This window comes from Sphaeramia orbicularis, chromosome 18, assembly GCF_902148855.1.
Source record: "Sphaeramia orbicularis chromosome 18, fSphaOr1.1, whole genome shotgun sequence".
NCBI lineage: Eukaryota > Metazoa > Chordata > Actinopteri > Kurtiformes > Apogonidae > Sphaeramia > Sphaeramia orbicularis.
This window is the reverse complement of record NC_043974.1, coordinates 2,581,236-2,605,015: the sequence shown is the minus strand read 5'-3', so window position 1 is coordinate 2,605,015 and position 23,780 is coordinate 2,581,236. Positions and strand designations below refer to the sequence as shown.

General features: G+C 41.7%; 1 protein-coding gene across 1 annotated transcript; it reads right to left on the bottom strand.

Annotated features, from left to right (window-relative positions):
• Nucleotides 1–18,370: 18,370 nt before the first annotated feature.
• On the bottom strand, nt 18,371–21,989 carry LOC115438935 (NLR family CARD domain-containing protein 3-like). Its single transcript, XM_030162828.1, has 4 exons — nt 21,890–21,989; nt 20,685–20,908; nt 18,628–19,387; nt 18,371–18,452 (listed from the first exon to the last, which is right to left on the bottom strand). The coding sequence occupies exons 1-4, from the start codon at nt 21,955–21,957 to the stop codon at nt 18,371–18,373; spliced, it is 1,134 nt and encodes a 377-aa protein (XP_030018688.1). The 5' UTR covers nt 21,958–21,989.
• Nucleotides 21,990–23,780: the final 1,791 nt, after the last annotated feature.

Genomic DNA, 23,780 nt, shown 5'->3' with positions numbered 1-23,780 from the left:
CACATTGACGTCATCATCTCATCATGCACAGAGGGGAATTCCAGAGGGAATGAGAAAAAAATAAAGGAAGGTCCGCACAACCAGTGAGCTCCCCAACAATTTAATCGTGACGTTTCGGGCAGAGGCCCTTCATCAGACAGCCTCAGACGGCCTCTGCCCGAAACGTCACGATTAAATTATTTTTTTCTCATTCTACTTTTTGGGATCCTGCACACCTGTAATTTTGGATGTGCGTGTCGTTCACCTTTTTTCAATCCCAGAGGGAATCCCACCTGCAGGCCCTATTTATACTGATTTCCATATTTAAATGTGGGCGTGGAGAGGGAGGAGTCAGGTACTCCAACATATGTGTTCAGTTCCAGCTGATTGGGATGAACAAAGGAAATGTACTTGGATTTGGGCATACACAGTTTTATTCATCTGGATTTTTTTGTGCGTACGGACTTTTCTGGATTTAAGCGTACGCCAGGTTTACGTATGAAATCCACGCAGGTCTTAGAACATGAGGCCCCAGATCCTTCCACCGATGAACTCCACCCCCTCCACCATCCAGCTGCGCCTAGAAACTCTGTTCATAAAAGTTCTGAACAGAACCAGTGACAAAGGGCAGCCCTGGAGGAGTCCAACCCTCACCGGGAACGGTGACAATTATCAGTAAATAATGTCAAAGTCAACACATCTACTCAAATGGACTTCTTGGTTGTCCTAAATGATTGTTGGAATATGTCGAAGCAAAGCACATTTCTCTTGGATGTCAATCCTTCATGACAGTGAACATTATGCATGTCTGTGTTCTGCACTAATGGACAATGGTAACCTTTATTTTGGCACCGACTGATTTGAAAAGAACAGGATCCTTTACTTCATTCACATTTACTTACATGACATCCACACAGATGCACTGAACACATCTGAACTCATCTGAACTGTTTTTTTTTGGTGACAGAGAAGAAGAACCAGGGGGATGTGGAATCACAGAAAGGAGAAGAGAAGAATGACTGTGTGAGTCCTGAAAACACACCTGTGATAGAAAGAGAAACAGATGGAGGGAAACGTTCAGAGAAGGAGGAGAATGAGAGGACGAAGACCCAGGAGGAAAGAAGACAACAAGGACAAGAAGAGCAGGAGACAGTCCAGAACCAGAGACAACAAGGACAAGAAGAGCAGGAGACAGTCCAGAACCAGAGACAACAAGGACAAGAAGAGCAGGAGACAGTCCAGAACCAGAGACAACAAGGACCAGAAGAGCAGGAGACAGTCCAGAACCAGAGACAACAAGGACAAGAAGAGCAGGAGACAGTCCAGAACCAGAGACAACAAGGACGAGAAGAGCAGGAGACAGTCCAGAACCAGAGACAACAAGGACAAGAAGAGCAGGAGACAGTCCAGAACCAGAGACAACAAGGACAAGAAGAGCAGGAGACAGTCCAGAACCAGAGACAACAAGGACAAGAAGAGCAGGAGACAGTCCAGAACCAGAGACAACAAGGACAAGAAGAGCAGGAGACAGTCCAGAACCAGAGACAACAAGGACAAGAAGAGCAGGAGACAGTCCAGAACCAGGCAGACCATGTCCTGGTCCACACAGACGGACAAAGGGTGAACGAAGGAGCAGAACTTCAGACTGAGGAGACAGGAGCTCAGGTTCAGAAAGAGGAAGAAAATCATGAAGAACAACTTCAGCTGAAAGCAGAAAAAGAGGAAAAAACAGCAGATGAAAAGTTGGAACCCCTGAAGAATAAACTAAAGCAAATAGAAAGAGAGAAGAAGAAAAGTGAAGATAGAATTTCCAGACTGAATGAGAACATAAAGGACCAAGAGAATCAGCTGAATGAACTGAAAAAGCAAAAGGAGGAGGTGGAGAGGAGACTCCAAGAAGAGGACATGAGGAATAAAACAGAGAAAGAAAGAGAAGACACCATGAAAGACCTGGAGAAGAAGAAGGAAGAACTTCAACAGGAAATACAAAAGTTTGAGAAAGCACTGGAGAGAAACCAGAGAGAAAAGACTCATGTTGAAACAAAGAAGTTAAAATTAGAGAAAGAAAAGAGTGAAATCATGACAAAACTAGAGTTACTGAAACAGAGAGAAGAGGATGAAGAGGAGGATGAAGATGAAGATCTGTAGAAAAAAAAATCAACAGCAAGGAATGATGTTTCTTCGACCTCAGGAAAGATCCAGTTCTTTTACTGTTGATAATTAGTCTGGATGAATTCTTGTTTTTCTGCACTAAATGTTCATATTTGTAATAGTTTCAGATCCTGTTGTGGCTGTAACTAATGATTATTGGACTAAAAGCTCCTGGTGATCTGCTCCAGTCCAGCAGGACGTCCTCACACAGCTTTGATTCACCAACCAACAGGCTGGAACCTCCAGACCTTTCACTGACCCACTCTGTCTATGGAGCCAAAAAACCACCACTTGAATGTTTCAGATTGAAAATGACAGTTTGTGTTGAAAACACACCCTGAAACTGAAAAACATGGACTGTAAAAAAAATTATAACGGCATCAGAACAGGGAAGTTGCTGAAGTTTAAAACACAGATGTTAAATGTTATATTATGTCATTTTTATTATTGTTTTGCATTCTGATGTGTTTTTGAATGAATTATATTATTTTATTTGATGTCACAGTTTTATCAAAGACAGTTTATAATTTTGATGTTTTTCTTTGTGGATCACAGACACTAAACAAAGTTCAACTGAAATATTACACATTTCTACTGCATCACTTCTGTTTGGATCTAATTTATGTCTCCCTTTTTCTCCAGGACCAAGCAGTCATCAGTTAAAATGCTAGAGCCACCGGATGTAAAAACTGAAAAGGAAAGACAATAAAATCATCAATAAACTACTTTTAAAACCAATCATGTTCAGTTATTTTCTATGTGTAAATATGTTTGTTTAAAGTGCTGTGCCATCAAAAGCTACATGTGCAAGTGAAAGTGTTGAAGTGAAAAAGGCGCCTGTATTTATACTGAACAGAAACAAACAGCTGTTTGTTCCAATATGGACAAAAACCTGAATCATACAAACTCCAACAAAATCAAAGTCAGAATGTTCTGAGGTGTCGAAGTGTGTGGGTGTTTTTACTGAGGAGTGGAGGAGAAGAACTGAGGAGAAGAACTGAGGAGAAGAACTGAGGAGCAGAACTGAGGAGAAGAACTGAGGAGAAGAACTGAGGAGAAGAACTGAGGAGAAGAACTGAGCAGCTCCATGTTGAACTGACAGGAGGAGAATGAACTGAGGATGTGCTGCTGCTTTAACATGTGTCGATCATCTGGACTCAGCTGATCCTCACACAGTCCTGATCACAGTGACTGTTCCACAGATCATTTCCATCTGAAGAAAGAAGAAAATACAAACACAGATCAGACAGAAATGTTTCCTCAGACTAGGGCTGGGCCATAAAACCACAACTATATAGATGGTGAAAGAACTTTTCCTCATTAGAAATATGAGACATGCTGGAGACAATTTTGGTGGGATTCATTGGTCCGTGTTTTGACAGACATAAGAACAGCCAATCATATTTAAGGAACACCACTGAACCAATCGCTGTAGAGCCACGGCAAGTTCGGTCGACGCCCACAGCACAGGTGTAAGAGCAGCGGCAGCACACACACTAATGTTTGGGCTGAAGCAGGAGGTAAAGAGTGTTCCCTCAGGACTAAATGAGAGCCAGAACTCAGGTGAGCGGGTTACTGAAAAGTAGGGTGGAACCGTTTGGGTTCAGGGTCTGCAATACAATATGGAGGTGGAGCCAACCAATCCATGGAGCCCATGTGAAGAACGCAAACACTCACCTTTCCACATGAACCTTGAGCAGAACGCACACAGTATATGAAGTTTGACTTTAGGTTTAGAGCAGTTCTGTCAGTTCCACAACGCACCCCCACCTATAGACCCCCGCTATTGTTTGGTGAAGATGCTCTGTTTGGTTTGTTTGTCTTTTAAAACTTGAAAGCTTTTAAAAGTGGAAGAACAAAAATCCTCCAACTCATCAGTTTGTGTTGAAAGACATTCTGCAACACTTCCATTTGGAGAAAATCCCATTTACACCAAAAGATAAAGTCCAGTTATTTTATTCAGTTTGTCAGCCCTTTATAGATGACTTTAATATGAAATAAGTAGGCAGACCTCCTCTGCCCCCCCCCCCCCCCTTTGTGTGTAGGGAATCGATAAGAATTTAACAATTCTGATTCCATTATTGATTTTTCTTATCGATCCGATTCTCTTATCGATTCTCATTGGGTGAGGGAATAAAAGAGTACAAACAGGTGTGTTTGCATTAACTGTCTGTTATATTTCCATCTGCACAGAAAATAGAACAAATACAGTATGAACTAATAAGAAGAACAGATGATGTCAGGCCTGGTTTTGGAGAGGGGGGGGGGGGGGCGTACAGTGACAGTGAAACTCCAGACTCTTTACTAATTCCTCTATTGCTGCATTTCCACTACGTGGAACTGGAACTGAATTTAAGTTTGAGAAAAATAGTGATTTGATTTATATCGTCACACATATCGATATCGTCTGATATGAAAAAAATACTGTGATATGATTTTCTTCCATATCTCCCAGCTCTAACTGAGACTTTTCTGAATTTATTCAAACGACAGAAGAATCAATAAAAATATTCAAACAGACTTCTAATCATGGAGGTGTTCACCAAACCAGCACAAACTGACATTACTTACTCCAGTTTCTCCAGTTTACAGTGTGGACTCTGAACAAGGTCCTCCAGTTCTTTAACATCTGAATCCTTCAGGTTGTTCCAACTTAAGTCGAGTTTTATCAGATGTGAGGGATTGGACTTCAGAGCTGCTGTCAGATAAGAACAGCTGATTTTGGACAAACTGCATTTCCTCAACCTGAATAAAGAAGAAATGATGGAGATTGAAATGAACATTCCAGCCAAATATATTTAGGTTTTCAATATGAATGTGAAATATTCAACATTCACCAGTTTTTACTGACTGTAATTTGTGAACCTGCAAGAAAAATCCAACGTTAAATGGTGTCAACTATACAGTGGTTAGAAAAACTCTGTGAACCCTCAAAGTTTTCTGCATGAATTGCTCATAAAATGTGATCTGCATCTCAGTCACCAGTATAGACAAACAGAATGTGTTGAACCCAAAACCACACAAACTATGTGAATATTTCATCTGTTCACTGTGCACAGCTCTGAAACCCTCACAGTGGAACTGGAAAAAGGAAGTGAACCCTGAAACTAATGATTCTAAACAGAGATAACGAGGCTGACGCTGTCAGAGGACGATTAGAGTCCAGAATTCCTCAACATGAATTGGAATCAATGAAAGCAGATGTGAGCCGTGCATGGAGCCACTGGGACTCCTAAAAACACTCAAAGCTCTGCAGTTGGAGGTTCACAAGAAGCATCTGCTCATGTCAACCAGATTTCACAACACAGATCTGAGAAGAGCTTCAATCCAGAGTTGCTGATTTGCATGTGAGTGAAGGGGGCTCCCTCTTCTGCCTGCCTGCTTTCCTCTTCCACTTCCTGCCTTTTCTGCACAAATACAAGATCCAAAAGGACAAAGCACAAACCTGGAGAAGCACTGGACATGTTTCCACATGCTGCTGTTCAAGCATTTCCTGATTGAGAACAACCTCAAAGACTTGAAGGATTCACCAGTCCAAGTTGGACAAACTGTCCACAAATGGACAGGATTGAATTGTGTGGCTACTCTGCCTAAAAGTGAACGCCCAGCCAAGCTGACTGCAAAGACACAAGCATGAGTGGAAACAGACAAAAAAGAAGCAGAGAGGAACAGCTGAAGGCTGAAGGACTCACTGGAAGACCATCACATCTGTGTTCAGGAGTCTATTCCACAGCAGAGATAGAACAGACTCATGTCCAGTGCATGACAGCACAGAGGAAGATGCACTTTTACAACAAGCATCAGTGCATGTGGAAAAGTGAGCAAAGAGCACTGGAACACTTTACAACATGAATGGAAACATGTTCAGACTGATGGAACTGGAACTGTTTGGAAGAACACACAGCACTAGGTCTGACACAAACTACAACATCATCCACACCATCCCAGTCTCAGATCCAAATGGGAAACAGCTACGTTTGTCCACAGAACAAAACCTATCAGTCTCACAATTAGAGCCTGAAAATTGGAAAATTTTTGCTTTTTTTTATCCTATTCTTTTCCATTGGCCTGTGTCTGAGTGACGGAACTTTCAAGATTCAGGCTGAGAACAAAAAAACATGGTGGACATTTCTGTCATATTTAGTGAAAAAAGATCAATATTTTGAGTTCGTTTCTGCATAAAAATGTGTTTTGGTTAAATTTCTATTGAGAAATATACATTTTATTTTCATAATATTCACTCAGTGAATGTACATAATCACTCACTTGCTCGTTGTTACAAAGATTTTTCAGATCTGACCAGAATAATGTGAAACTCAACGTTAGTCAGTTGCTAAGGACACTGTTCTCACTCAGCAGAGCTGTGGACGCACATCTGCACAGAGGATTCTCTTCTGATTTGGCTCCGTCTGACGGATCAAACCCTCCCTGGCCTACTGCATGTGTTGAGTCTGAGGTGGATTTGGTGATCAACACAGAATTCTGTGGCAGCAGCACACGGTGAAGTATGGAGGAGGAGCATCATGATCTGGAGCTGATCTGCATCAGGACCTGGACCACATGACATCACACAATAGAATAGAATAGAATAGAATCTTTCTTTTGTCAGTAGTAGTTTGTCACACCTTTAACTCATCACTACATCATGCATCACACACACTGCATGCTGGGAGCAGTGGGTTCACCATATCAGGTGTCCTTGGAGCAAATGGGGGTTAAGTGCCTTGCTCAAGTGCACATTAGCCAACAACTCTCCGCCAGTCCAGGGAATGGAACCGGTGACCCTTGGGTCACAAGCCGACTCTCCAGCCAATCTAGGCCACGGCAGCTCCAATCATGGCGGACACAATCTAAAGGTCACACAACTCTCCTGACGGTAGCAGAGCGTTTCTCTAAAATGTCCCATTTCATTCCCCTGGCCAAGGTACCCTCTGCTAAGGAAACAGCAGAGGTCAGGAGGACTCATGTTTTCACCATTCATGGTTTCCCCACTGATATTGTTTCAGACAGAGGACCCCAGTTTGTCTCAGGTTTGTGGAAGGAGTTGTGCCAGCTCCTCTCTACAGGCCGGGCCAGAGGGTGTGGCTCTCCACCAGAGACCCGCCCCTTCAAGTCCATTCCAGGAAACTGGCTCCGAGGTTTGTGGGTCCTTTCCCTATATCTAAGGTTGTTCATCCTGTTTCTGTCAGTTGGCGTCTTCCCAGGTCATTGAAGGTCCATTCTACGTTTCACGTCAGCAAGATCAAGCCCGTCAAGGAAAGTGCTCTGGTGCCCGCCTCCGCTCCCCCTCCGCCCCCCCGGATCGTGGACGGTGGTCTGGCGTTTACTGTCAGGAAGCTCCTGGCAGTCCGCAATCGGGGCGGTGGGAGACAGTTTTTAGTGGACTGGAGGGTTAGGGTCCAGAAGAGCGCTCTTGGATCCCAGTGCGTTTTATCTTGGACCAGACTTTGATCAGGGACTTTTTTGCGCTCCACCCAGAGGCTTCTGGGCCGTCAGGAGTCGGCCGTAGAAGGGGGGGTCCTGTCATGTGTGCTCAGGTGTGTTAGTCATGTTCATGTTTAGTGTTTCATGGCTCGTCTTTAGTCACTTTCTGTTCAGTTCCAGTCGTTCACATTTGCTCCTGTCTTGCACTTCCTGCTTTATTTTGGACACATCTCTTCCCTCTCGTTTCAGACCCTGACTTCCTCCCTTTGTTTGTTTTGTTTTGTTTTGTTTGTGTGATTGTTAGCCCCACCCCTCATTGGTGTCACCTGTGTTCCCCTACCTCATGTACAAACAGTCCTGTCTCTCTTTGTCTGGTGCCAGTTCGTCGTATTCTGTCAGCGTGTTCATGTCAAACGTCCAAACCAGGTTTTTTCATGTTTGCTAGTTGGTTTCAGTTTTTCTGTCAGGCTTTTGTTTATCATGGAGATTCTTTGGAGTAGTTTTATACATCCTCCTTGGGAGCGCTTTTTGTTCAATCACTTTTTCAATATTAAAATACTTTGGTTAAAATCTTCAGTTCTCGGTGAGTCGTGCATTTGAGTCCACCATTTTGTGGATCCAGGACTTGACACTAGAGTGGCTTCAGAAACAGAAAAATCCCCTTTTGGACAGAGCCAGTCAGAGCCCAGACCTGAATCCAATAGAGACGCTGTGGACTGAACTCACCAGAGCCATTCACACCACACATCCTAAGAATAGAGCTGAGCTGATGCACTTGTGTCACAAAGAATGATCCCAAATGTCCCTGGACATTGTGCAGGTCAGATCAGCAGCTCCAAAAACACTGGTTTAAGGTTATTGGTGCAAAAGGAGCTTCAATCATTACATTCACTGGGACTGTTTAATAGTTGTGCTCAATAAAGACATAAAATATTATTTTGGTTTCTGTGCTATTAGGTTAAACACATTGTATTTGTCCGTACTTGTGACTGACATGTAGATTAGATCATATTTTATGAGCAATTCATGCAGAAAACTAGAACATTTCAAAGGGTTCACACAACTGTTCTTGGAACTGTAAAACATTATGGATGTCAGTTCTGTTTGTTCATAAATGAGGTTCAGCTGCTCCTAAAACAGAACTCTATCAAACTAACAGTGAACTGACCACAGTCGCTGTAGTTTACAATGTGGACTCTGCAGGAAATCACACAGCTCCTTCACTGATGAATCCTTCAGCTTGTTTCCACTCAGACTCAGTGTTATCAGATGGAATGGATTGGACTTCAGAGCTGAGGCCACAGAAGAACAGCTGATCTCTGACAAACTGCAGTTATTCAACCTGAATAAAGAATAAATCATGTAAATTCAAATGTATTAATGATCCAGTCAGATGTGTTCAGGTTTTAATTGGACTTAACTCGACTGAACTTTACACTTTTGTCCAATCACTTTCTCATTTGTTTCAGTTCCATGTCTACAGAGTCAGTCTTCTACAAACACACACCTGAAAACATCAGTTCACATCTGATGGAAAATAACCTTCAACCAACTAAAGCCTTTAAACTTCACCCAGTGACTCCTCCTGCTTTAACTAGAACAGATGCTGTTTGGCATTAGACGACTGTCCCTCAAACTACAATGAAAAAATACTAATTACTGAAATCACTGTAGAACACATATACTGTGTTTCCTCTATTTTTTCTTTGTTCAGTGTTACATTGAAGAACAAAAGACAAACCCTTTAAGTATGTGTACAGAAAATGAAACATATAAACTCTATCAAACTAACAGTGAACTGACCACAGATGCTGTAGTTTACAATCTGGACTCTGCAGGAAATCACTCAGCTCCTTCACTGATGAATCCTTCAACTCGTTTCCACTCAGATTCAGTTTTATCAGATGTGAAGGATTGGACTTCAGAGCTGAGGCCACAGAAGAACAGCTGATCTCTGACAAACTGCATTCCCACATCCTGAAGAAAGAGTCAATGATGTAGATTAAATCCATTCAGGATCCAGTTCTATATGTTTAGGGTTTAATCACATGTTTCAGACTGTTTTTGTCAGATTTCTATGTGTAAACTCAAATGTCTAAAGTATCAGACAAATGTAAACAGTAAACAGACCAATATTTACACATTATTTCTACATGTGTATAAATCTGCATCAAATAGAGGAAATGTTTCTTTATTATTAACATTAATGTCAGTATTTAGTGAGTGTCAAACTGTTGGAATATGTTTTCATGGTTTGATGTCATAGAAATGCAAACCCCAGTGGATGATGTTCTCTATGACATCACCAAAAGTCTAAAGCTTTGCCATTGGAGCTGAAGTACTGTCCTGCAGTAAATGCACATCATTATTCCACCACTGTCACTGATGGAAATGTTTGAGCTGAATATTCACTTTCTCTCTGATGTCATATTAGTTGGAGTGAACAAACACTGAAACTAGGACTGCTTTTCTTTTCAGTCTTTCCACCTATACATCTGTAGTTTCAGTTCACAACTCTCATCTGTGTTGTTGTTCATTTGGGAGCTTTGTCATTAATGGCTCATCTTTTCATGTGGGACAGATCATCACACTCATATGACTGGACTCCTCACTTTCTGGACCTGAACAATGACTGGACTTGTGGGATTTTCATCCTACAACCTTCAGACCTTCTACACACATAAAGGTGAACACTCCAGACTTACTTGTAGTTTGGACATAGTTTGGAACTTTCACCTCCGTCATTTTGGCTCATGCTGTTTTACACTCTTTAGAGTTTCTGTCGGATTTGATCTTTGGTCAATCACATGTTTAAAAAAGCACTTTTACAGCTTTAGATTCACTTCAGATTCCACAATTTACACTTTGATGATCATCTTGTCTATTTGAACACATGCAGTATTTTATCATGTGTTGATTCTTTCTTTGTTGTGAACACAAAGTAAACTCTTCCTCCATGTTGAACTGTTGTCTGAATACAGTTGGTGAACATTTGAACAACAGTGTCTTCCTGTTCTTGGTGTTCTTCAGTTTCTGTCAATTCTTTGTGTTTAGATACTGATGAATCTGTCATGACTCTATTGTACTGATGGAGTGGATTCTGATCAAATGGACATCATTATATTTCAGACAATTCCATTTTCAGTGTCTGTCAGTGCATCCATAAACACACACACTGTTTATGTTTCTGGTCATTTCAACGTACAAATTCAAATTATTCGTTTAAAAATAAAATACAAAACAGATATTTTGGATTTCATTTTGATACGTCTTATGACTTTTTTGTTTTATATTGTCACAAGATCCTTCATATATTTGTTCTCATCTCTGATGAGGCTCTGCCGTTAGTAAAACATATAAACTCTAGAACAGTAACAGTGAACTGACCACAGTGTCTGTAGTTTACAATGTGGACTCTGCAGGAAATCACACAGCTCCTTCACTGATGAATCCTGGAGGTTGTTTTCACTCAGCTCCAGTTTTATCAGATGGAATGGATTGGACTTCAGAGCTGAGGCCACAGAAGAACAGCTGATTTCTGACAAACTGCAGTTATCCAACCTGAATAAAGAATAAATCATGTAAATTCAAATGTATTAATGATCCAGTCAGATGTGTTCAGGTTTTAATTGGACTTAACTCGACTGAACTTTACACTTTTGTCCAATCACTTTCTCATTTGTTTCAGTTCCATGTCTACAGAGTCAGTCTTCTACAAACACACACCTGAACACATCAGTTCACATCTGATGTAAAATAACCTTCAACCAACTAAAGCCTTTAAACTTCACCCAGTGACTCCTCCTGCTTTAACTAGAACAGATGCTGTTTGGCATTAGACGACTGTCCCTCAAACTACAATGAAAAAATACTCATTACTGAAATCACTGTAAAAACACAGACTTTTTTCATGAGTTTTCACAGTTTTTATCAATAATCCACACCTCTTATAATATGATTTGAATTTGCGGTGGTTTTAATCTGCACATTGATAATGAGTCCGATAAGCTGTCTACAGATTTGATGAACTTCTTTAACTCCATGGATTTTATACAGCATGTCATACAGCCGACTCCCAACAGGAGACCCACTCTGGACCTGGTCATCAGCCTTGGCCTGTCCAACAGGTGTGTCCTCTGCTGTTGATTTGGCTGGATCTGACCACTACTGTGTGTTTTTGAACATCAGCGCTTTGAACCAAAGGCAGACCTCGCTGAGAACTGAGGAGGCGCTGTCTGACCCCTGAAGTGGACGCAAGTTTGACTGAAGTTGGACACAAATACCCTCCACTTCCTTTATCTGCATCCTGGGATTTTATGCTTGAAAGTTTCAATAACAAACTAAAGTCAAGCCTCAATTCTGAAAATGGAGGAAGAACAAAATAACAACAAACTGTCAATTATTCTTTCAACAACTTCAAATATACAACAAGGCAGTCAGACAAGAAAGAAACACCTACTTCACTAATAGAATTTCTTCCCATAAAAATAATCCCAAACTCTTTTTCTCCACAATTGAATTCCCATGAAAAAATTCCTGCATGTGTCCACGTGTACTGTGTGAAAACTGTATGATGTCTTCTATTTGTGCTTTGCATTATCTTCTGTTCTTCACTGCAATTTTGGAAGAAAAGGGTTTGTGGCAGCGCTCTTGCAGGTGCACGGCCCCATGTCCCTAATCATCCAACTCAATTTGGTTTGATGTACTTTGTACTGTCAAATGACAAGAAAGATTCATTCATTCATTTATTCATTCATTTATTCATTGAATCAACCCAGATCTCAACAGACACTCTGACACAACTGACTCCTTGTGTGAAAGTTCTGCAGACCATTTCAGAAGCAAAATGGATTTGATTGGATCCAGTATTTGACCTGTTCAAGAAACCATTTGAATCAGACTGAGGGTGGACCTGTACCTGATCAAACACTGGACAGTTTGGACCTGATTGATCTGTCTTGGCGGAGGTCTGCGCTCTCCGAGTGCTTTTCCTGTTTAGATCTGCTTTGACCATATGAACCCTGGTGGACCCTGAGCTCCTCTGGCACCGGCCTGAGAACTGTTCCAAAAGGTAAAACCAAGACTCACAGTGAGGCAGCTTTACAGCATTCTGCTCCTGGACTATGGAACAGCCTGAGGAGAACCTGAGGAGAACCTGAGGAAAACCTGAAGAGAGACTGAGGAGATCCTGTAGAGAACCTGAGGAGAACCTTAGGGGACCTGAAGAGAACTGAGGAGATCCTGTAGAGAACCTGAGGAGAACCTGAGGGGAACCTGAGGAGAACCTCAGGGCTGCAGAGAATGTGGACATCTGTCAAACCAGGCTCCAGACCCACCTTTTGAATCTGGCTTTGAACTAATGCTCCTTTTTACCTCCGCCAGGAAGTATTGTGATCCTTTTGCTTTATTTGTTTATTTGTTTGTTTGTTTGTTTGCAAGATAACTCCAAAAGTTATGGACGGATTTTCATGAAACTGGCACAAGGAAGAAATGATTAAATTTTGGTGGTGATCGGGGAGGGGGGCAGATCTGTCTTGGCTGCGCTCTGAGTGCTTTTCTTTTTTTTCTTCTGTTTTTATTCCTGTCTCTCTTAGTTTTTCATTTGACTTTTAATTGGACCTTTAACCACTGCTTCTGTTTCTATTTTTAATGCTTTATACTTCCATTCTATTTCCATAGATGTTTCTATTCTATTTCTATCTTTGAAGCAGTGCTTCTTTTTCTGGGTTTCCATGTACATCTCCAGTGTTTCATTGGGGGGGTCCTCCACACTGGGGGGCAGCTGTGGGCTCTGGTGGCTGTGGCGCTCTCTCGGGGTCTGCTCCTCCCTGTGGAGTGGGGGTCCCTGCTGCCTCCCTCACCGGTCAGGATGCAGCTCTATGATGGCAGCACCGGGTTGCTGGGGGCGGTGCCCACCCCTCCCTGTGACAGCGCCTCCTCTCTGTTGTTTTATGCCCCCCCCCCCCCCCCCCCCCATGCTCAGCCTGATTCTGTCCTTTATTTCTTTATCTATTTCTTTTTGTTTTACTGTTATTTATGGATATTAACACTGGTAAATGTGTGTGTGTGTGTGTGTGGGGGGGGGGGGGGGGGGGGGTGTACTGATTTTAGATGTAAAGCACTTTGTTCTACATTTAACTGTACAAAAAAGTGCTATTTAATCAAGGTTGATTATTGATACTGTGTGTTTGCTCTATTTTTTCCTTGTCAATGTTAATATCAGAATAAAAGACAAACCCTTTAAGTAGGTGTACAGATAAAGGAAACATAGAAACTCTAGAACATAACAGTGAACTGACCCCAGTGTCTGTAGTTTACAATGTGGACTCTGCAGGAAATCACACAGGCTCCTTCACTGATGAATCCTGGAGGTTGTTTTTATCCAGAACCAGTTCTAATCAATGGAATGGATTGGACTTCAGAGCTGAGGCCACAGAAGAACAGCTGATCTCTGGACAAACTGCATTTCTCCAACTGAATAAAGAATTAATCATGGAAATTAAAATCATTAATAACACACGTTGTATTTCTTTATTTTTTAGGGCTGTCAAAATTAACCACATTAACTCAGATTAATCCATCATTCATAATTAATCTGATTATAAATGTTAACATCATTAACCCATCTGCAGCAGAATGACTGTGGAACGTCTGCTCCAACACATTTGGGGTCAGTTTGTCCAGTAGAGTTAGAGTTAGAACAGAACCAGCAGAACCCACCCCATAAAGAACAGAACCAGCAGAACCGACCCATAAAGAACAGAACCAGCAGAACCTACCCATGAAGATGTTAGACACTTCTGTGGGTGGCACCATTATGCACCACCACACCAACAGATCAGTTCCACAGGAAACACTGCACTGTATGGAATATGTACATGTATTAAATATTAGAAGATGATGTTCTTGTTTAATGTTCAATCCTCCGATCAGAAGCTGAAAAAGGTTTGAAATGGAAAATTAGAAACTCAACAACAGACATTTGATGACAACTTTTCTGAATGTTATATTCTTTTTTACTTTGTGTTTCTTATGTTTTATCAGTATTTAGATTTCTTCTTGGTGCTTTTACTTGACTGTATTAAAAGAACATCTTCAACTCATCATATGATGTAAAATAAAGGATGATGATGGGTTTGTATGACAAGGTTTGGTTGTTTAATGCTCACGACATCTGATCATGTAAACGTGTGTGAATCTTCCATATAAATATTTACAGTATTTTTAAAACACATCTCTTTCAGTGTAGGTTTTCAGTGTCAGTTTTTGGTTGTCTGAGATCAGATCAGGAACAGCGTGTTGTTCCACTGGACACCATGGTGCTTCAGTAATTAGCACTATGGCCTCTGAGCAGAAGGAGGATTCCAGCACCAACTGTGTGTACTTTGGTGTGAGCGCTGCATGGTTCTACCCCTGTCTGCCTGGGTTCTCTCTGGGGTTCTCCAGGTTCCTAACATCCGCCTCCTCATAGTTTCAATGGGAAATCCAATCCCTCATAGGTGTGAATGTGAGAATGAATGGTTGTTTGTGTGTGACAGTACTGCAGTGAACAGGGTGGACCCCACCTTCATCTATAGGTAAGCAGGATCACCTCTGGCACCCCCATGACCCTCAAGAGGAAAAACACATGGATGTGTTTGGACTGAAACAGTAGACCAGTCAGTGAACTAACCACAGAGTTTCCAGTCTGCAGTTTGGACTCTCCAGTCCAGACGCCAGTTTCACTCCTGAATCCTGTAGGTTGTTGTGACTCAGATCCAAAAAATCTCAGATGTGAAGGATTAGACTTCAGAGCTGAGGCCACAACTTCACAGTGAGTCTGTGAGAGTCCCACACTGAGAAAGTCTGTAATACAGAATTTACAGGAAATTAATTATGAACACATTTATTGAACATCTGAGTCTGAACGAGGTCAGGATATGGTGTTGTGTGAACAGTTCTAAGGTTTAAAAAAGACAAGAAAACCAGATTAATAAAATAGACGAGGATAAAGACGGATGTAATGACAGCTTCCAAACTATTATTATTATTTTTTTAATACTTATTTTACCAGGTAAAATCAGTTTAGAACAGCCTTTCATTTACAATAATGACCTGGCAAGAGGCCCCCACAGACAAAACAAAAACAACAACAAAGACAAAAAAAGAAAAAGGAAAAACACTTCAAAGGAAACAGTACAGATGAATCCAAGACTCACAACCAATGGTGAAGAGACTATGAAGTTAAAAACAACATAAACAACTACTAGAGTGTATGGGGGAGAGAGAAGAAGGACAGTCACCAAATGCAACAGTCAACTGGGGAATGTTGTAGTTTGTGTTTAAACATATGGAGTGATGGCAGAGCTGAACACCCTAGATCTCCCCTAGTGGCTGGATGTTGTATAGGTCCTACTGTCCTCTGCTCTGTGGGACTTCAGACAAACTACAGTCAAAGTATATGTAAGGTAGTGTATATGTTACACCAATAGTTGGCGCTATTACACCACAGTTTCATCTTAAACTCCCGTTTCAGTAGTGCTTTTTTGGTCCTTCTGTTATCCCGTAGGGTTGGTACCTGTAGTTTAGGGCACCATGTTTTCTTTAGGACGCTGTATCACCCTACAGGGAAGCTACGTTATTTGCACTGACTGTTTAAAAACATAAAATTATCAAAATTTTGGCATTTTACATTTTGTGAGTTATTTTGTAAGTTGAAGTGCAAGAGAATTTATATCTGAATGATTTGTGGAGTCAACACCTTTATAATTGAAGTGAGAGCACAACTTTTATTATTTACATGTTAAAATTTCATTCGGAGATCTGATTTGGTCTTAAGATGTTTTAGCTTTTACTCATGGTGTTTTACGTTTGTTTTTTGTTTTTTTAAAACGCTGATTTAGTACGCTGTATCACCCTACAGATGACTATTGGGCAAAATAAACAGTCCCGCCACGATTCTGAACTCCTCTCCGTCTCGTTTCCTACGGACTGCACCCCCGCTAGCATCCCTTAAAACAACACACACAACGCAGAGCCACGTAGCTGTTGGAGGTGTTTGAAACCCAGGCCGTGGGACAGGGAGAGAGATAGGGCTACATATACACACCAATAAATGTTCATTAGGCTGATATTATTAAAGAAATCATTTTAACTAATTACAGTCTACTTCTCGTTAAAACCGCCCGCCGTTATACCGCCATTTTCGCTCACCGCCGACCAAACCAATTGTACAAAAATCCCCAAAGCATTATTCCATTAGCTACCGCCCTTTCCGCCTATCGCCATCCGCCAGCCCAGTTCCATGCACAAACAACACTTATACCTTGATTTCCTGACCGTTATACCGCCAGCGGCGCGGCGCGGCACCTCCGAGGTGCGCCGGTAAAATCATGTATAAGCCGCGTCGGAGTATAAGCCGCAGTGTTTTAAAGTGTGGGAAAAAAGTAGCAGCTTATAGTCGAATTTACGGTATATATAGGCTAACATCTTCATTTCAGATGTCAAAAAGTGTTTGCGGCTTCCCAGTGTTGTCTTTTCCATGGAAACCGGGTCGAAATGCCTCTTGAGTGTTAAAGGTTGCCGATCCCTGCCCTTACAACATAACAGAATCAAGATTTATTTAGAAACGCAATTAGAACGGGTTAACGGAGGCAGCATAGACTCATATAGTAAAGACATGCACATTATGGACGCAACCCGTTGTAACGCCATTTTCGCTATAACCGCCAATTTGGCCATGAACGGAAGTTGGCGGTATAACGATGAGTAGACTGTACTTTTGATTTGAATAAGTTACATGATGATCTTAAAATGAGTGATCGACCTGCTTCAATGACCAATCACTGTCAAAGAATCCCTCAGAAACACAAACACAAACCAATCAGTCATCTGGTGGGTGACCTCACATCCCAGTGTCTCCTACTCTGTTGACCTCTGATCCTACAACCATCATGGCAGTTCCCATATTTCACTTTGACAGAAACACAAGACAGAGGGTCCATGTGATCCATCTTTATATTCAGTCTGATTCATACTCTTCATATCTCATCAGTACTTACTTGGCCTCTCTGCAGTTCCTCACAGCTGGGATCAGTCTGTGTCTTCCTTCATCTGATGTGTTGTATTCCTTCAGATCCAGCTCATCCAGAACCTCCTCTGACATCTCCAACATGTAGGCCAGAGCTGAACACTGGATCTCAGACAGTTTCTTCCGTGATCTGTTCTCTGACTTCAGGAACTCTTGGATCTCCTGATGGACTGTTTGGTCCTTCATCTCCATCAGACAGTGGAAGATGTTGATGCTTCTGTCAGGACAGAATGTCCCTCAGTGTTCATCTCCTTCAGGTTCTTGATGACTTATCGATGCTCTCTGGTCTGTTCTCTTTGGACCCAGCAGACCTCCTAAAAGTCTGTGGTTGGACTCCAGACAGAGGGCCATGAAAGGAAACGAACAAACAGATCAGGTGTCCGTTCTCACTCTGAGGGATTTTTTTCATGACTTTTCTGAGGAAAACATCCAGGCTGTCACTGCCTGTGAAACACCTGAAAATGTTTGTGAAAAGTGAGTCTCTCCCAGAAACCTCTCCAGAACCTCTGTGTTGTTGCTGGTGTAACAGTGGTAGATGTAGACTGCAGCCAGAAACTCCTGAACACTCAGATGAACAAAGCAGTAGAGTGTTTTCTGGAAGATCACAGTCTCTCTTTTGAAGATCTCTGTACAAACTCCTGAGTACACCAAGGCCTCTGTGACGTCCAGACCACACTGATCCAGGTCTTCTTGGTAGAACATCATGTTTCTTTTCCTCCAGTTGTTCAAACGCCAGCCTCCCCAACTTCAGAAGACTTCCATGTCTGCCTTTGTCAGCTCTTCTAGGACTTGTTTCATGTCCTTTTTCATACTTCTTCTTCCTCTTTGTCTGGACCATGATGAAGTGTGAGTACAGGTCTGTCAGGGTCTTGGGCAGCTCTTCTCTCTGGTCTGAAGTCAACATGTGCTCCAGAACTGTAGAACTGATCCAGCAGAAGACTGGGATTTGACACATGATGTGGAGGCTCCTGGATGTCTTGATGTGTGAGATCATTTTGTTGGACAGATCTTCATCAGTGGATCTCTTCTGGAAGTACTCCTCCTTCTGGTCATCAGTGGTGAAGCCTCGGACCTCTGTTACCCTGTCCACACATGAAGGAGGGATCTGATTGGCTGCTGCAGGTCTAGATGTTATCCAGATCAGAGCTGATGGAAGCAGGTTCCCCTTGATGAGGTTGGTCAACAGAACGTTGACTGATGACTTGTGAGTGACGTCTGAAACAACCTGACAGTGGTGGAAATCCAGTGACAGTCTGCTTTCATCCAGGCCGTCGCAGATGAACAGAAGTTTGCAGACACTGATCTGCTCTGCTGTGACCTTCTGTAATGTTGGATGGAAAACATGGAGCAGCGTCAGCAGACTGTACTGCTCATCTGTGACCAGGTTCAGCTCTCTGAAGGACAGCGGAACCACCAGACTGACGTCCTGGTTTTCTAAACCCTCGGCCCAGTCCAGAGTGAACTTCAGCACCGAGAAGGTTTTTCCAACTCCAGCCACGCCGTTGGTCAGAACCACTCTGATGGGTTTCTGCTGCTCGGGTAAGGCTTTGAAGATGTCCTGACACCTGATTGGACTTTCTTGGATGATCTTCTTGGAAACTGTCTCCAGCGTCCTCACCTCATGTTGGGTATGAACGTCTTCACTCTGTCCCTCTGTGACGTAGAGCTCAGTGTAGATCCGGTTTAGACGGGTTCTACTTCCTGTTTCCTCAGTTCCTTCAGTCACACATTCACATCTGCTCCTCAGACTGAGTTTATGTTCAACTGCAACCAGACAACAAACACTGAAAATAAACACAGTTGGGTCAAAATATCTGTTCTCATCTGTCACTGAATGTTAATACTATTTCATATTGACAACTAGGGATGCAAATTATCGATTAATTCATTAATTGTTAGTTGGTTGCCCTTATCCATTGATTAACGATTAATTGATAAGCGGCGATTTTTCTGAGAATCTGAATTTCTTTTTCAATACGGTCTATAAGAATAAAAGCTAAATATTGATTACACACTTCATGATAAAAGCATGTCATATTCCTTAATGATTGATTAATTGAACCATTGGATACAGTCAGTGTTTCCTGTGGAATTCATCTGTTTATGTGGTGGTGTGGAATGGGTGTGTGTGTGTGTGTGTGCGCGCACGTGCGTCCTTTCACCGGTGTGTGTTGTGTGTGGGGTGCGCACAGCGCATTTCGTCGGGGGGGGGGGCTCGCATGGACGTAGTACGGCCGGGGGATGCGTGCGTGTTGGTGCGTCACTTTCCATCCTACTTCTAATACTGTGGGGGTACAGGACGGTGCAGTCCGTGCCTCCGCAGAAGTGAAAGTGAAACTTTTCACTGACTGTGGACTACACCAACCTCCAGGGAAAACGCTCCGACCCTGCATTTGTGTGTGTATTTAGTCGGGGGTGTACCGCTCCCACAAACAGACGGTCAGTCTGTGTTTGGTCCTCCATGTCCATACAGACATTCTAACTCATCAACACCATGATCCGGTTCAATGACCAGCTATCCCAGCTGCGGCGTAGCAGCACGGACAAACCAGCAGCCTTCGGACAGGTGTGGACGGGTGGAAAAGGGCAATTAACCAACAATTAATAATTTAATCGAGCAAATTCTAATCAACAATTAATCGTTAGTCGATTAATTGTTTACATCCCTATTGACAACAGTTTCCAAATGACAAACCCTAGACCTGTTACTATGGAAACCACTGATCAGACATGGATCTGATTTATACAAACAGGAATCATTCCAAAGCAGTTCTAACAACACAGACAAGATGATTGTCACTGACCAAATAATCCTTAATGTGACTGAATTTACAGAGAATCAGTGAGTTACTTTCTTAAACCATCATCGACTGGAAAACATTATTTGATCAACGTGAAATAAAATGGATGTTTTTGTTGATAATTTCCAACATATGATAGAAAATGTAGTTCAGTCTAATGCAGTTCAAATGTTCTTTGTTGTGCTGCTCAGTCAGTGACAGTTGAACACATGTTGTGTTTAGTGAAGTGCAGACATGTTCAGACAGATGTCCAGTCTTACTTTGGACAGAGCTGTGGATCTGCAGCTCAGCTCTTGTTCTGGATGTTTCTTCACACTGGGGACAGGAGGAGTCTCCTGATGAACCAGACTGGTCCCAGTATGAAGTGATGCACTGTCTGCACAACCAGTGTCCACAGCTGGTCTGGACCAGATCACTCTGGACCTTCTGACACATAGAACAGGACGGTGGGTCCACCTCAGGAACATGAGTCCTCTCCGTCTCTCTGTGGACATCAACACATTGTTTAGAAGAAGCTTCTTCAAAGTTCTTTCAGATCAGCTGTTCAAAGGATCACATCTACACTCACAACTCTGTGCTGGGTCAAGGACCTGGTCTGGTTGGGGATCAGACCCAGGACCTTGTTGCTGAGCGGTGCCAGTGTAAACCACTGAGCCGCCTCAACTCACAGTCTGTCTGAAAATGGCAGCTGGAAGGAATGATGAGCCTCCATTTCAGCTCACATGTCCAACCCAATGCACTGCTTGATTCTTTTCAACCCCATGTTCAGTCAAACCCACCAGACCTGTGACCCAACAGCCTTAACCCAGCGCTCGGGTTCTGAAAACAACCCAGCATTTCTAAGTGTGGACACACCACACAGAGGACTTCCATCTAAAAACTGCTCTGGTCTTACTGGTCTGTTTCAGAGCTGATTCTCACACAAACATGTGTTTAATGTTCATTCAAATGAAGAAAACACTTCAAGCAGAAAAACAGGCTCTTAGTGTCTGAACCTTTACACACATTTGGTTCAGGATTGAACGTCTTTCTTTTTGTCACATGTGAGTGAGTCTCATGTGTTTCACAGACTTTAAGGCTGTTGTTCATCTCAGAGTCTCAAACATCTTTTATTCACAGCAGCTGGAGTCCAATGAGGAGTTTAGAACCATTTCACTAAAGCTGGACTGGAAACTGTCAGTTCTACTCACACACCTGAGTTTGATTTGAACCAGTTACTGACAGGAACTGATCACATCTGACCTGCAAACTTCATCAATATACAAGCAACAAGAGTATTAACAGTAATAGTAGAGGACTGGATATGATCAAAAACACACACAACTATGAACGTAGAGGGTTAGGACTAATGGTTTCAGCTGTCAATCAAGACTTCAATTAGATTAAAAATTCCTCTGTCAGATGAATTCATACATGTCAACAAAAGATCAGAAATAATGTCTCATCTGTAGAAACAGTCTCTTACTCTGTGTCTGAAGGTCCAGGTTCAGGACTAAAGTATGGAGGACTCTCCTTGGACCAGTCAGTCTTCATGGACAGACATGTGGACACTGGAGACTCTGCTCTGGGTCTGTTATACTGACCTCTGGAAACACCACAAGTACAACAGTTGGATTGGACAGTATGTTAGTGTTATTCACATGTGAACACTTCATTTTCTATCACCTTTGGTTATTATTCATGTGTGTTTTTATTCTGTCTGAAGGACACATTTGGACTTTAAAGTGGACACATCATGTCCTGTTCTGTCTCTACTGTTGTTGAACCAATAAAGTCCAACTAGAATCAGTGTCTCATGTTTGTTGAACTCTGACAACCTGTCAACTGGTAGTTTACGTCCATGTCAGAACATGTTAAATAAACAGATGCCTCCAGACGGACCAGCTCTGATTTGATTCATATTTTATGAAAACTGTTATTAATCCTAGTAAACATCAGAAAAACTGAGCCTGATATTTTCATTTTTTATTGAAAAATAATCAGCCACAGTAGAACCACAACATGGAAAATAAATATAAAACTTTCACAGATATGATTGCTCAGATGTGGAAATACACCAGGACAAAAACTGGCTCCTGGATCCTAATAAATAAATAAATAAATAAATAAATAAATAAATAAATAAAAGCTCTGAGGCTCAAACGACACATTGTGTGAGTGTTCATCTAGTTGTAACTTGGTAAGATGCTGCTGTGGATTTTCTTTTCCACACGTTAAAGACATCTGACACTTTAGACCAACTTCTTGTCCATGTGTCCTTTTGTCCTTACCTCTGTCTTTTACTCATTTAATGACATTGACTGTCAATTTAACATGTGTTTAACCAGTGTTGGGAGTAACACATTACAAAAGTAATGCATGACAGTAACAGATTACTTTTGCTGTAACGCAGGTTTGTAAGGCATACTAATCAATTTTCAGTAATATTTTTACTCGGTACATGTTCAAAAGCCTTGCATCACAACACACTTTATGTCCATAATTTAATTACTCAAAAGAAAAAACAAAAAATAAAACAGCAAGACCATGAGACCTTAATGAATCCAAAATGTTTCAGTACAGTTCTATTTCCTGTTGTGTTCAGCCAATGGTGCAGACGGCAGAGGACAGTCCATTGTCCACATGGACGTCTGCTCAGTACTAACCTAACCCTGCTTAAGGCTCCAGTAATGGATTACAATTCTGAGTTTAGTTTGATTTGGAGCACATAGAATCATCAGAAAACAAAGAACCAAACAACATGGTCCAACTAAAGTTTTCAGCGCTCCAAAAGGAGTGGGAAGAAGTCTAACTTATAGACTCCCACCCCCTAATGATTAAATGAATTCTGCTTCCATTGTTTTGTTTACACACTTTTTTTCTATATATTTGTACAATAACACAAAGCATCCACACAAACCATTCACATACACTTATTTTAGTCACCTCACACACAATCAGATTTACATAATCAACTATTTTTAATATAAAGTATAATATTTATATGTACTTTAAATATTTACTGCAAATACAATCATTAATAAATGTGATAATATCTTCCAGTCTGAGACAGTAATATTGTAATGTAAGGAATTACTTTGAAATAACAGTAATCTGTAATGGATGACAGTTCGGAAGTAACTTGTACAACACTGGTTGGAACAGCCAAATGCATGTCAGTTTTCTGTCAGACATTGGGGTCCACAGCCCCTCCCTCTTCAACTTCCTGTTGAACTCATCCTGTTTCCTGGGTCTGTAATGGCGCTAGTACAGGCACAGAATCCAAAAGCAGAACTCAGAGTCAAGATGTTAAATTCAAAGAATTTATTAATCACACACAGGTGTAGGAAAAATGTTATTGACAAAATCTTGAGGAT